The following is a 14,987-nucleotide window of genomic DNA, read 5'->3' as shown; positions in this document are numbered from 1 at the left end:
TTAGGCCTGGTTGTTTGATTTCTCTAAAAGATAATTTTCATAAAATGGTTAAAGATTAAAGGCAAAATGTCTTCTCATTCATACAAGGTCATCAGCCTTACCTCACTGAGAGTCGCATTTCCAGTGCTGTTACTAAAGCCAACATATAATAGCTCCAGTAGAGGAGAGACAGGGCTTCGTGTCAGAAGTGATTTGGGAAGTTGGGCATCAGTGACTCACGCCTGTGATCCTAGCTAATCAGGAGGCTGAGAGCTGAGGATCATGGTTCAAAGCCAGCCCAGCAGGAAAGTCTGAGACTCTTTTCTCCAATTAACCACCAGAAAACTGGAAGTGGTACAGTGGCTCAAGTGGTATAACGCTAGCCTTGAGCTGAAGAGCTTAGGGACAGTGTCTAGAGTTCGAGCCCCACAACTGACCAAAGAAAAAAAAAGTGATTTGGGCCAAGGTGGCTCACGCTTATATTCTTTGTACTCAAGAGGCTGAGATCTGAGGATTGAGGTTCAAAGCCAGCCCAGGCAAGAAAGTCCATGAGACTCCTATCTTCATTGAACTACCAGAAAACTGGCAGTGGCACTGTGGCCCAAAGTGGTAGAGTGCTAGCCTGGAGTGGTAAAGCTCAGAGACAGTGCCCAGGCCCTGAGTTCCAACCCCACAACCACCACTGCCACCAACAAAATGTCAGAAGTGTTAAACCACCACTCTGGAGCTGTTTGTGGAGGGGAAATGGCTCGGCTGTGGCGCTGAGATGGTTCCCAGGTTAGCTGGGCTCCACTCTCCTCAATTCTGTGATGGAGCCAAGTTCCCACACACGTCAACAGTGTTGAGGGCCATGTGCAAATTGTACAGAGGCTTTTTTAGAGCCAGCCTCTCTGCTTTAATCCATCATATTTTGTCCTCTTGCCTTAGGTTTCCCTAGGAAACAAAGAAAGAAGCAAAGGCGTGTTCTACAAAGCACTTCAGCACTGCCCTTGGGCAAAGGTGAGTTTTAAGACACTGACCTAGTTTCAGTTGAACAAGGACCTTCCCAGGCCCTGGCTCAGCCCAGCCAGTGTTGGAATGTTTAGCTCTGGGGGTGCAGGACCCTATCCCAAGCCCATCCAGGGCCTTTTCCTAGTTCCCCCGCCCCCCCCCCCCCCCAGTCCTGGGCTTGAACTCAAAGCCTGAGCACTGTCTCTGGCTTCTTTTTGCCCAAAGGTAGCACTCCACCACCTGAGCCACAGCGCCACTTCCCGCTTTTTCTATATATGTGGTGCTGAGGAATTGAACTCAGGGCTTCTTGTATACGAGACGAGCACTGTACCACTAGGCCATGTTCCCAGCCCCCAGCCTTTTCCTAGTGGAACTGACCCCTGTGGAATCGGAGCCTTGTGTTTCCCGTCCTTGCACTCCCTTACACTGGAATACAGCTATGGTTGGCCAGGTCCCCCCCACCCCCCCCACGTTTCCCCACAGTTGGGAGCCGTGTCCCGGTCAGGAGACACTGACTCAGCGGTCTGTGACTGCTGGGTCCACGCCTCTAGCTGCGGTTGAAATGGCGCCTGAGCAGGAGGGATGGGCTCAGGGGAGCGGAGGGTACCCACTAGGCCCCGCTGCTTTTCCTAGAGCTCTTCCGTACTCTCTGCAAGTGCTAGCGATGAGAATGGGCGTTTCCCTGCCAATAGGTGCTGTACATGGACGCCATGGAATACTTCCCTGATGAGCTGCAGGAGATCCTGGACCTGATGACCGAGAAGGAGCTCCGAGTGCGCATGCCCATGGAGGAGCTGGAGCTCCTGCTGGAGGACTAGAGCCTGGCCGCCAGCCGGGCCCTTCTAGAACAAGGGGAGCGTGGGGGGAGGGGCACGGCGCTGCAAGTGTTGTCATTTGTGTCTGGATGTGTAAATGACACAAAGCTATTCTGCATATTATATATGTGACGGTGTGCACGCGTAGAGTTGAACCGCACCAGTGGCAATGAAACCTTTGTGGTTGTGGACATGCCTCCGTGTTCTCTCTGGTCCTGTCCAGCCATCTGTGGGGCTGCCACCCTGTGGCTAGCTCTCAGTGCTGCCTGCTTCTCCCGTAACCCGCCCTCCTCTACCTCAGTGCTCACCTGTACCTGGGGGACCTGGAATGGCCGGTACAGTGGGCAGCGGCTCAGCAACTCCTCACATCAAGGGCCATGCTGTCAAGGGTTTGCTCTAGGTAGACGTTTCATAGAAAAGGATGGAGAGAGGACTTTTATGAGGTTTAAAAAAAAGAATCCCAGTTGTTTGAGGAGACTCCTCCCAGCTCCCAGCCAAGCTGGTGGGCAGGGAAGGAGTTTTGAGCTCCTCCAAGGCAGGAGACATGGCTGGCGCGTGGCGTGCGTGGCAGGAGCTGGTTATTTCCTCCGGGCCCCAGCCTGGCTCCCGCCCTTCCTGTGGAGCGAGTGCTGCTGAGCTGTGGAGGGCCAGGGATGGCACGGCGCCTCTGCTGGGTCCAGATCCAAGGCGCAGCGCTGCTGGTGCCACTGACAATCCACATTCGTCATTTTACATTCAAAAGACAAGACAGGGTAGCAAAGGCCAACCGCTTGCTGCCGCGGGAGCCAGCCGCTCACCCCCAAACGCCTCTCTCCAGTGGCCTTGTGCGGGCAGGCAGGCTGGCTGTCCTGCTCCGCAGGTGTCCGCAGCCTGGAACAGAGTGCTCTCTGAACACCCCGTCATCCAAGCCCTGACTGAGCGGAAGGGACCGGCCCGCTGCTCCGGTGAGGGGCGGCCCCGAAGGCCGAGAAGCCCTTAGCTGCCGTGCTGGAAGTGGGTTCTCCTGGTCTCCAGAAACGCAGGGCTGTAGAGGCCGTGATCTTAACTTCCTGAGGCTACGGCTCCGGCCCACCCCACAAAGCTTTTGACCTCTGGACCTGAGGTACGTGTGGGTTAAGCTGACTGCCAACTCCTCGTGTGTAAACTCACACAGGGCTTCACGCAGACCAAACTACCGCAGGGCTGCTTCGTTTGGAGGCCCGGGCCGCACTACGCCAGCTGGCGCAGGGCTGTTCTCCCGCCCTCACTCCTGGGGCACCAGCAGCTTGGGGCCCTCAGTGTGGCCATGGCACACCGACTGTTTGAGAAAAGAACACTTTATTGGGATGCAGAGTACGGCACAGTAACAAGAGACAGAGACTGCGTGAGAGGCAACCTACAAGCCACACTCCCCAAAACAAAGGGGGTTTGTAATAAAAATCAACGGACCCACGGATTCCTCGGGGCACCCCACTCCAGGACAGGGAAACGCCCATCGCTTCCCCGCAGGCGCTGCCGTTCTAGAGATAGAGCCCTTCAGGCGTGCCTTCTTGTTTCTTATAAAGAACGTTTTCTTTCGATTTTTTGAAGTCTTCATTTGTTACTTTCATTCTGCGTTCCCGCAAGGCCATCAGACCAGCTTCCGTACAGATTGCCTGAAAGAATCAACATGATGTTCAGAAAGCGGGATGCTTTTTATCTTAATTCACAGAGCTACTGTGAGATAAGGTGTAAGACAGACTAGGCACAGATTATTTTTTAAATGTTTTAAGCATATTTTCAGAATGATTTCAGCAATATAACTGGTCAGGATCAAGAGATGCAGGCTCTAAGTTTTGCCTTTTTGGGAGGGGCATCCTGGGACTTGAACCCAGGGCCTGAGTTTTTTGTTCAAGGCTAGCACTACCACTTGAGCCACAGCTCCACTTCCAGCTGCCTCCCTCCTATTTATTTTTGGTGGTTAATTGGAGACGAGAGTCGTAAGGACTTTCTTGCCTGGGCTGGCTTTGAACTGTGATCCTCAGCTCTCAGCCTCCTGAGATTACAGGCACGAGCCACCAGTGCATGGCAGATTCTAAGACTCAATTTCTAACAAGCTGAGAGGCTTTGCAGTCAATAAATTCCTGAAAATTCTATTTTCATTAATGGGACTAGTACTGGGAAACAGAAGATTACACCTCAGAGGTAGAGATGGTTGAGTACATTTATTTCCTTGTATTAACTTTCTCATTTAGTTCAACAGCAGACCCTTGGATCCACAGGTTCCAAGGAAGAACCACTGAAGAAACTCAACACCAAGTGTATGCATATGCAGAATGCATGAAGTTCAATGCCTGCACTGTGTGCTTGATTCCTGTTCCCCATAATAACTGCCTAACTCGGGCTAAGACACACCACATTTCAACAAATCTTAAATGGTCACCTTGTCACCTAAATAGAACATTCACTTTTTTTTTTTTTTTTTTTGGCCAGTCCTGGGGCTTGGACTCAGGGCCTGAGCACTGTCCCTGGCTTCTTCTTGCTCAAGTCTAGCACTCTGCCACTTGAGCCACAGCGCCCCTTCCGGCCATTTTCTGTATATGTGGTGCTGGGGAATCGAACCCAGGGCCTCATGTATACGAGGCAAGCACTCTTGCCACTAGGCCATATACCCAGCCCCTTTTGTTTTGTTTTTGTTGCCAGTCCTGGGGCGTGGACTCAGGGCCTGAGCACTGTCCCTGGCTTCTTTTCGCTCAAGGCTAGCACTCTACCTCTTGAGCCACAGTGCTACTTCTGGCCATTTTCTATATATGTGGTGCTGAGGAATCGAACCCAGGGCTTCATATATACGAGGCGAGCACTTTACCACTAGGCCATATTCCCAGCCCCATTCACTTTCATTCCTTTTGGGATTTCATTTGGTTTTGAGAATATTTCACAAAATGGACAACAGGGCGACAGCAGATCACCCAATTTAAACAAATTGCTGCTAGCATAGGATTGTTCTGCACCAACTGAGCTTCATGATGCGGAAATACTTCTGACTTTGAAACTTGGTTTTGTAAATTCGTTATCTGAATTGCCTCTGGGGTGCCATGTTGGAGCGCGAGCACAGGGCCTCATGCTTGTTAGGTAGGCCTTACCACCTGCCTGGAGATACTAGGTCAAAACCACGTGTGATAAACTCCCAGGGGGGCTTACTGTACTGTTGGGAGCACATAATTTACTAATTTATTCTCTCAATACTTACTTGCCCAAAGTGAAACAAACAAGAACTCTTTTAACACGACAAAATGTTTGATTGATCTTGGCTCTGAAATTTCTTTGGTCATAGCTATCAGGTTATTTACAAATGGTCCAGCCAAAAAATGGATGTGTGTGCACAGAAACAGCGCGCAGGTGGCTAAGATCGGCCAACTTTCGGACACTGCCTGGAGGCTCGGCGCCTCCCTGTCAGCCATGCAAACCGCGGGGAAAAAATGTCAGCTCACACACTCGGGGTGGGAGGGATACAAGCTGATACCAGGCATCCCAACCCAGCAGGAGCACGGACGGCGGTGCTGTCCCCGCGGCTCCGAGGCACCTCCCTAGCAGACTCGGGTGTGGGACTAAGTGACACACGCAAGCCTGTCACCTGGGCCCCGTGGCACACAGAGCAGACAAGTTTAGTGCAGTGACGCATCCCTGGCTACAAGGGTTTGGGGCTACAGACTCCCCGTTTCCGGAGATGAGTCCGCCCGGCCTAGCTACCTTGATGTCGGCCCCCGAGAGGTCGTCCTTTGCCATGATCAGGTCATCCAGGGTCACGTCGTCGGCCAGCGTCATCCTGCTCGTGTGAATCTGGAAGATGCGCTTCTTCGTCTTCTCATCAGGCAGGGGGAACTCAATCTTCCTGTCAATGCGGCCTGCGGGCAACAAGGCTTTCAGTCCCTTCCCTTGCCCACCTGTCCCGGCCCGGCCCTCTACACCCAGCCCTTCAGACGTGTTCTGTGGAATGACAGCCAAATGTGACAAAGCAAACCATTGTTTCTTAGTGAACTCCGTTTGAATCCATCCCATTAAAAGCCTTGAGAAATACAGGAGCCGCTCATGAATAGCATATTTAGTAAAGGAGAGACCTATCTTGTTAACAATTTTACAAAAGCCAGAAAATTACTTTTCTAGTGATAGCTATTTGTAAAGAGCACACCCAGGCTATCATGCCAATCATTTCTCAGGAAAAAGAAGCAAGTTCTTTAGACTAAAAGATAGTCCTTATTATGAGGACAAAAGTCCATGACGGGGGCTGGGGATATAGCCTAGTGGCAAGAGTGCCTGCCTCGGATACACGAGGCCCTAGGTTCGATTCCCCAGCACCACATATACAGAAAACGGCCAGAAGCGGCGCTGTGGCTCAAGTGGCAGAGTGCTAGCCTTGAGCGGGAAGAAGCCAGGGACAGTGCTCAGGCCCTGAGTCCAAGGCCCACGACTGGCCAAAAAAAAAAAAAAAAGTCCATGACAGAAGAGTGGAATTCAAAGGGCCAATCCGCACAGACTGTGAGCTCGACCTATTCAAGTTCTACTGTGATGTTTGCTGCTACAACTATCAGTTTATAATTTCCCCAAATTACACAACACAAATATACACAAACATCAGTTCTTGCTTGCTGAAACAAGCAAAGTCTACCTGGTCTGATGAGCGCGGGATCCAAAGTTTCTATCCGGTTGGTGGCCATGATGACTTTCACATCCCCCCGCGAATCAAAGCCGTCCAGCTGGTTCAACAGCTCCAACATGGTTCGCTGGATTTCTCGCTCGCCTCCGGAGTTGGAATCGTACCTTTGAAAAGGAAAGGAAAAGTGAGCCTGCCGTGATGCACAAAGGGGAGCTTTGCAAAGGCTCATGGGGACACGGTGACCGCATGCTTCTCTCAATCCGCTTCCTAGTCCAGGCAGGAAGGCTAGCCCGCTGCTGCTGTGCATCTCCAAGGCGGCACTGCAAACGCCATGCGTTAGGAAGGATGGGGAGCCAGGAACGAGCGAGGCTCTTTGCCCTTCCATTTTGTCATGCCAGAATGTAGCCTGCCTTCTCTTTTGGCAGTCCGCCACCTAAGGACAGTTTCCTCTCTTCTGGAGGACTGAGAAGCAAGACACCATCTTGGATTTTTTTTTTTTTTTGCCAGTCCTGGGCCTTGGACTCGGCCTGAGCACTGTCCCTGGCTTCTTTTTGCTCAAGGCTAGCACTTCTAGCCATTTTCTATATATGTGGTGCTGGGGAATTGAACCCAGGGCTTCATGTATGGGAGGCAAGCACTCTTGCCTCTAGGCCACATTCCCAGCCCCAAGACACCATCTTGGAAGGAAAAAGCAGCACTCTCTAGATAGCAGCACCATGATCTTGGACTTCTCAGCCCTCAGAACTGTGGGAAAACAAACTTCTGTCTACAAATGACCCTGTCTGTACTGCTTTGTCTAGAGCAGCACGAGCCTTCTAAGATGTCCACTGTCCACGCTGAGTTCTCTTTCCTCGCAGCAGATTCTGTGCCTCACGTTTTATCATTTTTTTCTGTTTCCTGTTTGTATGATCTGCCAACCTGACAGTGACCCTCAGGGCAGGGACTGCCACGCTCGTGGCCGTGTCTTCACAGTCCAGACAGCGTGGCCCAGGGAAGTGCCCATGCTGTGGCTATTCACATAGGACTGATTCCTAGGTGCTCCCAGCTTTCGGGGAGCAGTCACTTGGCCTGGAGAGCAGAGCCTAAGCATCCAGCAAGAACCCGCTACCTGGAGTCAAGATCACCCACTCTGAGGAGAGTGCACAGGTTTCCCTCAAGTAGCACACAATAGGGAAGAACCAGTATACCTTTTGGTCCCGATGGCATCAATTTCATCGATAAACACGATGGACGGCGCGTGTTCCTCTGCCACTCGAAACAGTTCCCGGACGAGCTTGGGCCCATCGCCCAGGTACTTCTGAATAAGTTCCGAGCCCACCACTCTCAAGAAAGTGGCTGAAGTTTGATTTGCTACTGCTTTAGCTAACAGAGTTTTACCTATTTAGATAAAAAGAACGAAAAAAAAAAAAAAAAAGGGAAAGGCCCTCGGTGCGGGTTCTGGCTTAGGACCCGCTCTTGCCGAGGTGGGAGGCCAGAGACACAAGGCGGCCCGCTGGGTGTCTGCACACTGCCCTCTTACTCTACTGACACACTGAGTGTGGTGAGCCGTGTTTCTCACTCCTCATGACAACGTCAGAAAACCTTGCTGCTTCTTTTTTTGGTGCCGTCCTCCTGATGCTTGAACTCAGGGCCTGGGTGCTGTCCCTGAGATTTTTTGCTCCAGGCTAGCACTTTACCACTTGACCCACAGCTGCATTTCCAGCGTTTTGCTGGATATTGGAGATAAGTCTTATAGATTTTCCTGCCTAAGCTGGCTTCGAACCACAATCCTGAGATCTCAGCCCCCTGAGTAAATGGGATTACAGGTGTGAGCCATGACACCTGACAGGGAACTGTAGTGTCCTCACTGGTCAGATTATAAGCCATCAAGGTAAGAGCTCAAGGTAAGAGCTGAGCTAGGCATCATGGCACATGCTAATTAACAGTAGCACCCGGGAGGCTGAGGCAGAAGAACTGTGAGTGTTGAGGCCAGCCTGGGCTACATAGTGAGAACTTGTCTCAAAAAAGAACTACGGGATGTAGCTCAATGATAGCATGTGCCAGGCCTGGCTTCAGCTCCAGCACCATCTAGATAGATACAGAGACAGAGATGTAAATAAGCAGCTGAGGGCTCACAGCATCCAATAAAACAAACCTGTGCCGGGCGGACCATAGAGAATGACGCCCTTAGGGGGTTTTATACCCATCTCTTCATAATACTCAGGATGGGTGAGAGGCAACTCCACGGATTCCTATGGAAAAGAAACACTTGGTAAGAACAAGGCTTTCTTACTGAAATCTAACACCATGAGAAGATCCTAATTCCACCAACTGTGAACAAAAATGTCCTAAGTCCTCAGCCCCAGCCGCTGGGACAAGCCGAAGAGGACATCACATCTCTAGTCACACCTAGTTTCCTTTTACTTTCCTACAGTCAGCCCTAAGCAACACTTAAGCTGTTCGTGAGCAAGAGAGTCTTGAGAAAGCTAAAGCTCACCCTCTCGATCAAACAACAGAGAGGACCTGGAACGACTTCCTGCTGCCTGTCCCCATCTGGAGACAGAACAACATGCCAGCTCTCTGGCAGGAGGTCTGTGATGGCCTGAATGAATTCCTTATGGATCAAAGAACCTGCAGTCAGCCAGCCGCAGCCACCCACCAATAACCCAGACTGCCACAGGCGGGGATTATGTGCTACGCCCCACCACTGTGTCTCGTACAGGCAGTGTCAAAGTCAGCAAAAGGAGAAACATGTCTGCACACAGACCCCTTACTGACCATTACATAGAAAAGTATTAGACTACAGATGACAGGGGAATGTGTAACTTACTGTTATTTCTACTACCTAACTCAGCATTAACACACCAGAACTCCATAACTGGCATGCTCTGAGTCAGTAACTGGTCTGACCAATAAAGAAAAACAAATACTGTATGCACAACTAATGCTCTACCTGCACTAGTTCTTAATCAAGTCTTAAAAACCCAGCACTGGTGCCCCACTGTACCTTAATTTCCTGGATCTGGTTGTCTAAGCCCCCAATATCTGCATATGTCTCCTGGGGAGCCTTTTCCACCTTCATCACTGTGACCAGGGGGTCTGTGTCATCCATCAGCACCCCTATCACCGCGTGCACCTAGCGACAACAGCACACTTTAACACTGGAGCATGTCTCCCATCACGCGCTGCAGCTGCAGGTCCTGCCCCTCCCCTCCTCTCCCCCGCCCCCGTCCTACCCTGCTCGGTACCCGCTTCCACAGGATGGATGGGCAGATTCAAGAGGAGGAACCAAGTTCCACGGTGTCCTTAGACACTAGCAACTCACCTTGTGGTTGAGCAGGACTGAGCAGCCGGGTTCCAGCAGATCCTTGTCCACGAATGAAAGGATGCTGACGTAGTGCTCGGAGCCCACAGATGTCGACACGATGGCATGATTGTCATCAATGATCTCTTCCAAGGTGCCTACTGACATCGGGGTGCCCCGGAGGTCATCCACCTTTGAGCGTTCCTCCTGCACAACGTCCCACAAATGGAAAGCAGCTTAGTCCTCAACGGTAGAGGACCACGACTGGACTAGATGTACAAAGCAGCCGCACGCTTCGTGCAACTCTGCATAGTCCAGTGCCTTGAACTCACTTGTGCACGGGCAGTTGTAATGCTAAGCAGAATTTACTTTGTAAAAAAGAAAATGACAGTAACTTCCCAACTTACCTCTTGCTTTTCTTCTAATGGTTTCATTTGTTCCTGATTTCTAATGAATTCTTCCTCCATGAGAAGGTAGTCTTTAATTCTCTCTAGCTTCAGTAATTTTAAGCGGCACTGAGTGTGTGGTGTCACTGTAATTAAAAAATAAGGTCTTACTCCACTTGAAACTTGCAAGTTTTTACTTAAGCAAAACTTTCAGGATTTTAATATCAGCTAATTTTAGCTGGAAAGATTCTGAACAATCCCAATTTTGTTAATTTTAAGCATTCATGTACCAATACAAAAAGGAGATGTGGGTTCCGGAATTTCTAATCAAGCACCTGAAAATGAGGACAAGGTTTATGAGCAAATAGCCAGTGTAAAATAACCAATCCTGACTGAATAGAACAGTTTATGTGCTTAAAGAAGAAAGTAACCATTGGCTGGGCATGGTGGCTCACCCCTAAAATCCCAACTATTTGGGAGGCAGAGACTGAGAGAACTGTGGTTTGAGGCCAACACAGGCAAAAATTTCTTGAGATTTTCATCTCAAACAAGCCAAATGAGGCTGCATGACCATAATCCTGGGTGGGTGGGAGGAATAATTAGGAAGGCTGCAGTCAGCAGAGGACAAAAATGCAAGCCTGCATCTGAAAAATAAACTAAAGCAAAACAAGGGCTGGGGCTCAGGTGGTATAGCACCTGCCTTTCAAGCACGAGGCATTGAGTTCAAATCCCAGTACCATGAGTAGAAAAGAAAGGGAAGGCTGGAGGGAGAAAGAAAGGGCGGGAGGGAAGAAAAGAAAAAAGGCAGGGCAAGAGAAGGAGAAGAAAGAAAGGGGGAGCGGGGGAGGGAAAGCCGTTGACTCCAAACTGTTTGTTTTTCTCCCATATCCTCTAATAAGAAGTTACATGTGTTGCCCTGCCAGCCAGCACACAGTGCTGCAGGCGGCTAGTGTGTGTACACAGACTTTGCGCTATCCGAGATACAACAATATGTTGGCAAATGTTTATTCTACATTCTCTTTTGCCTTTGTTTTGAAGGCTCATGCTACAAAATCAGTTTATCATTCATATAAATTGGCAGATTTCTATCAACCTTTTCCTTTATGGTCTCTGGAGGTTGAGATCTATTTCAGAAGGCCTTTATTCACCTAAGGTTAAATATATTCCTGAATTTTTATTTCCCCATGTATATCTGTAATCCATCTGATATGAGGCAAATTGATTTTTTCTAAATAGAAAAAAATTTTAAATGCCAGCCATTTTTATTAAATAACCTTTCTCATTCTCCATAGAATTGAAATGTTACTTTGGACATACACTAACTATCCATGTGACCTGATGTGTGTGTGTGTGTGTGTGTGTGTGTGTGTGTGTGTGTGAATCCTGGGGCTTAAACTAAGGGCCCGCGTGCTGTTCCTGAGTTTTTGTGCTCAAGGCTAACATTCTATCACTTGAGCCACATGTCCATTTCCAGCTTTTTGGTGGTTAATTGGAGATAAAGAGTATCCTAGAGTTTTCTTTCTGGGTTGGCTCATGTCTTAGCCTCGTGCACAACTAACTGGACTCTTGAACTTCCTACCCTCTTCTGTTGGCCTAATCGTCTCTTTCTGTACCAATACCATATTGTCTCAATACAGGAGAGTTAGTGACTCATATTCCTGTCTGATTCCCTGGGTTCTTAGCTATTAAATTAGGTGACTTCCTATATTTGAACTAAGTCTGAGGGACAAGCAGAAAGCCATAGGAAGGAAGGAGCCGGGAAGGAACATGGTAAGCAGAGGAAAAGGCCCTGAGATAGAGAAGAGTCAAAGATCACAAGGCCCTGGAGAGCATGGAGAGGCGGGCCGAGTCAGAACACAGCATTCTATGCACATCAGGAAGCCACGGAAAAATACTAAGTTCAGGCATCACACGACCCAAATTGTAATATAGTAATACTTCATTTCATGATCTAGTATTTCATAGGAGCTCAAGTTCCACTTTGGGTTTAGGATACAAAACTATACTTTTGTGGTGGTGATGTAATCCCAGACTTTGGGGAGACTGAGGCAGGAATGTTCCTGAGTTTGGGGCCAACCTGAGTTATCTAGTGAGACCTTGTCTTAACAAAACAAAACAAAACAACCTATATTTTTAATCCATTTGGGCTGGCTATTTAAAGAAATTTTATATAATGCTGCATTTTAAAATAAAACATATAGCTTTATACCAACCTAGAGGAACGTCACACAGGAATGTCACACACAAGTTAGGTAGAATGGGGTCCAATCACATAGAGCTAGAGCCTCTATAACCACCTACTTCCTGTCTCCCCTTCAGACTCCCAGCTACGGCACAGAGATGGTTTTAACTGGGAGCTGAAGGAAGCCAGGAGAGATCATGTTATTACCCAGTGGCAGTTTGCTGGCAGCATCTGGTCCCTTTGTTTTCTTCTTCTTTTTCCCCACTCTAGTTGGTACAGGAGGTTCATATTTCTTTTTCTTGTCCTTGAATTTTCACAAGAGCAGGGGAAAAGTCAATGGAATCATAAGGCACTTATTTCTGCATCACCATCATCTATTGTTAGGTGGTATAATTTTCCTTATCTCTTAGAAGGCTACTAAAAGACTGTCCTTGAAAGAGCTACATTTTTACCTTTCTGTAAATTCAACAAGTAAAATGTAATTGTAATAAGATAATATAGTCTCTTTTTATAATACATGTAAATCATAGTGAAAATCATAGTGAAAAAGGAGAAACTAGAATTGAGTTTCATGACATAACTGAGTAATCCGAAACAATTCTTCAACCTCAGGATGGTTAAACACTAGAAGTACAAGCATACTTTAAAAACTTTTTTACACATCTAATAAGATAATGCTTACTTATTTGATAGGTCAATAACCTTTTCAAAAACACAGGATGGGTGTTCAATCTATAGACTAGGAGAGTTTCACAACTACTGGATCACATTGCTCTTTAAAATGTGCAAATCCCCAAAGAACTCAGCTGAGACCTACGACGCTGTCCACAATTTGCTGGAAATCACAGGAAACATCTGGGTTTTATTCACCTTGTCGTCTTTCTTGCCACCTCCAGGCCCATGACCACCGCTCTGACTCTGGCCCTGAAAAAAATCAAACACAGATGTCAACTCAGAAGGTAGTCACTTCAAAAAAGCCTTCTTGTCCTATGATTTGAAAACATGAACACACCCTCCACTTTAATGTTTACATAATTAAGTCTTTTTTTTTTTTGCCAGTCCTGGGCCTTGAACTCAGGGCCTGAGCACTGTCCCTGGCTTCTTTTTGCTCAAGGCTAGCACTCTACCACTTGAGCCACAGCGCCACTTCTGGCCATTTTCTATATATGTGGTGCTGGGGAATTGAACCCAGAGGCTTCATGTATATGAGGCAAACACTCTTGCCACTAGGCCATATCCCCAGCCCCAAGTCTTTGGACACTATGGTGTGCATCTCCTATGAAAGAGACTACCTCTTTGTATTGTATAGCGGATATAACTAAGGAAGCTGTGGTGCCAAGAGTACTTAGAGCCTGATATTCCTTAACACTCTCAGACTGAGGCTTCCAAGACTCTTATTTCAAGAAACCAGGGCATGAAAGCTCCTCAACAATCATTTACTCTCCATGCAGATCACACCGGAACCCAGAAGACAACACAATCTACCTTCCATCCCTAAAGCCCTGAATACTTGATAAAATCCTTTTTCTCAATCTGAGAAGATGTCACCTTAAAGTGCCAAGAACTTAGTATATTAAAAAAAAACACAACTCACTAGGATCTCTGATTTTAACAGACCCCTCCTTTATAGTACAAAACAGAGCAGTGCCTCAAATGGTGGCTTTTAAACATGAATAATATGAACTTACGGGGGGACAGTTCAGTCCCTTCAAACTATCACATGTAAGTACCTCTAAATGGAAACTATACACAGTGTCGGTATCAAAGCCAAACGACCACATCATGCCCCTGTGACAGGAAAGGGAACCAAGGCCCGGTGAGATTAGGTGATTCGCACATTGTCACAACATTTGCCAGACGTGGAGCCAAGAAGCCCGCCCGGGTCTGCTAGGTACACAACCTGGATGTTCCTTTACTGCTCTAGAAAGCACGGTCTGTCGCCTATGTCGCAACCACTTATTGTTATTCCTTCCTTGGCAAAAACGAGAATGATATTGTTGTCAACGATGACTTCCAGGGACTGTGGTCCCCGGGCCCGGAACGGAGCCGCGCCCCGCCCGGCCCTGCACGGGGGAAGGGGCGCCATCGCCGCCCCCCTCCACGCCGCCGCTCTCCCCATCCTCTTTGCTCCAGTCGTTCGGCTCGGGCAACACCGGCCGATGACGCGGGGGGAACGGTGCGAGGCCCCGGCTCCGCCGCCCCGGGCCCCGCTCCGCCGCGTTCCGAGCCTCCGCCCGGCGCCCAGCAGGCCCTGGCGGGGAGACGGCGGCCCGCGCCCCCGAGGCAGCGCCCGAGTCTCTCGCCACAGCCGCTCCCGCCGCCGACCCGGCGCCCCCCGACCGAAGCCCTGAGTCACCACTCACCATCTTGCCCCGGCCGCTGTAGCTGCTGCCGCCGCCGGAAGCACATCCACCGCGACGTCCCGTCACGGCCGGAAGTCGCCGGGGAAGGGGGAGGGACGACGCTACGGAAGCCGACAAGGACCAAGCCCCGCAGGAACGCGTGCCCAAGGGGCGGTGCGCAAGGCTTTGGGAGCACAGGTGTCACTTAAATAAAAGACGTGAATATTTTTCTACACGAATATTTTCTTAAATAGCCGCGAGCATGACATCTACTGTCAAAGGACTAGAACAATTTTGGAAATAAGTTCAACATTTTAAATTATGGAAAGTTTGTAAGTGGGAAGTATTTGTTGCAATGCCATGGGCTGGCACTTGGAACTGGAATGTTGACCTAGGCA

The 14,987-nt window shown here is 49.1% G+C and overlaps 2 protein-coding genes across 3 annotated transcripts in view; one reads left to right on the top strand and one right to left on the bottom strand.

The window, feature by feature from the left end:
* Nucleotides 1–2,206, top strand: part of Nrde2 (NRDE-2, necessary for RNA interference, domain containing) — a 32,260-nt gene extending 30,054 nt beyond the window's left edge. For both annotated transcript variants that reach the window (XM_048361964.1, XM_048361963.1), the window contains exons 13-14: nucleotides 907–978; nucleotides 1,662–2,206. In XM_048361964.1, coding sequence (XP_048217921.1) covers nucleotides 907–978; nucleotides 1,662–1,787 — 198 coding nt within the window. In that variant the 3' untranslated portion in view covers nucleotides 1,788–2,206. The remainder of the gene's footprint in view (nucleotides 1–906; nucleotides 979–1,661) is intronic.
* An 878-nt stretch (nucleotides 2,207–3,084) lies between these two features.
* Nucleotides 3,085–14,670, bottom strand: Psmc1 (proteasome 26S subunit, ATPase 1). The gene is made up of 11 exons (XM_048361966.1): nucleotides 14,611–14,670; nucleotides 13,118–13,171; nucleotides 12,455–12,551; nucleotides 10,087–10,211; nucleotides 9,701–9,886; nucleotides 9,383–9,511; nucleotides 8,531–8,627; nucleotides 7,584–7,773; nucleotides 6,409–6,560; nucleotides 5,493–5,647; nucleotides 3,085–3,418 (listed from the first exon to the last, which is right to left on the bottom strand). The coding sequence occupies exons 1-11, from the start codon at nucleotides 14,611–14,613 to the stop codon at nucleotides 3,284–3,286; spliced, it is 1,323 nt and encodes a 440-aa protein (XP_048217923.1). The 5' UTR covers nucleotides 14,614–14,670; the 3' UTR covers nucleotides 3,085–3,283.
* Nucleotides 14,671–14,987: the final 317 nt, after the last annotated feature.

Source organism: Perognathus longimembris, chromosome 14 (assembly GCF_023159225.1).
Source record: "Perognathus longimembris pacificus isolate PPM17 chromosome 14, ASM2315922v1, whole genome shotgun sequence".
Taxonomy (NCBI): domain Eukaryota; kingdom Metazoa; phylum Chordata; class Mammalia; order Rodentia; family Heteromyidae; genus Perognathus; species Perognathus longimembris.
The sequence above is the reverse complement of the archived record's forward strand: the minus strand, read 5'-3'. Positions and strand labels throughout refer to the sequence as shown.

Bases quoted from the DNA above. Each gene is read 5' to 3' on its own strand.
- Psmc1 (XM_048361966.1), bottom strand. The intron at 9,887-10,086 runs GTAAGTTGGGAA...GACGTTGTGCAG, and splicing joins CATTAGAAGAAAAGCAAGAG to GAGGAACGCTCAAAGGTGGA. The intron at 5,648-6,408 runs GTAGACTTTGCT...TGTTGCCCGCAG, and splicing joins TCCCGCGCTCATCAGACCAG to GCCGCATTGACAGGAAGATT.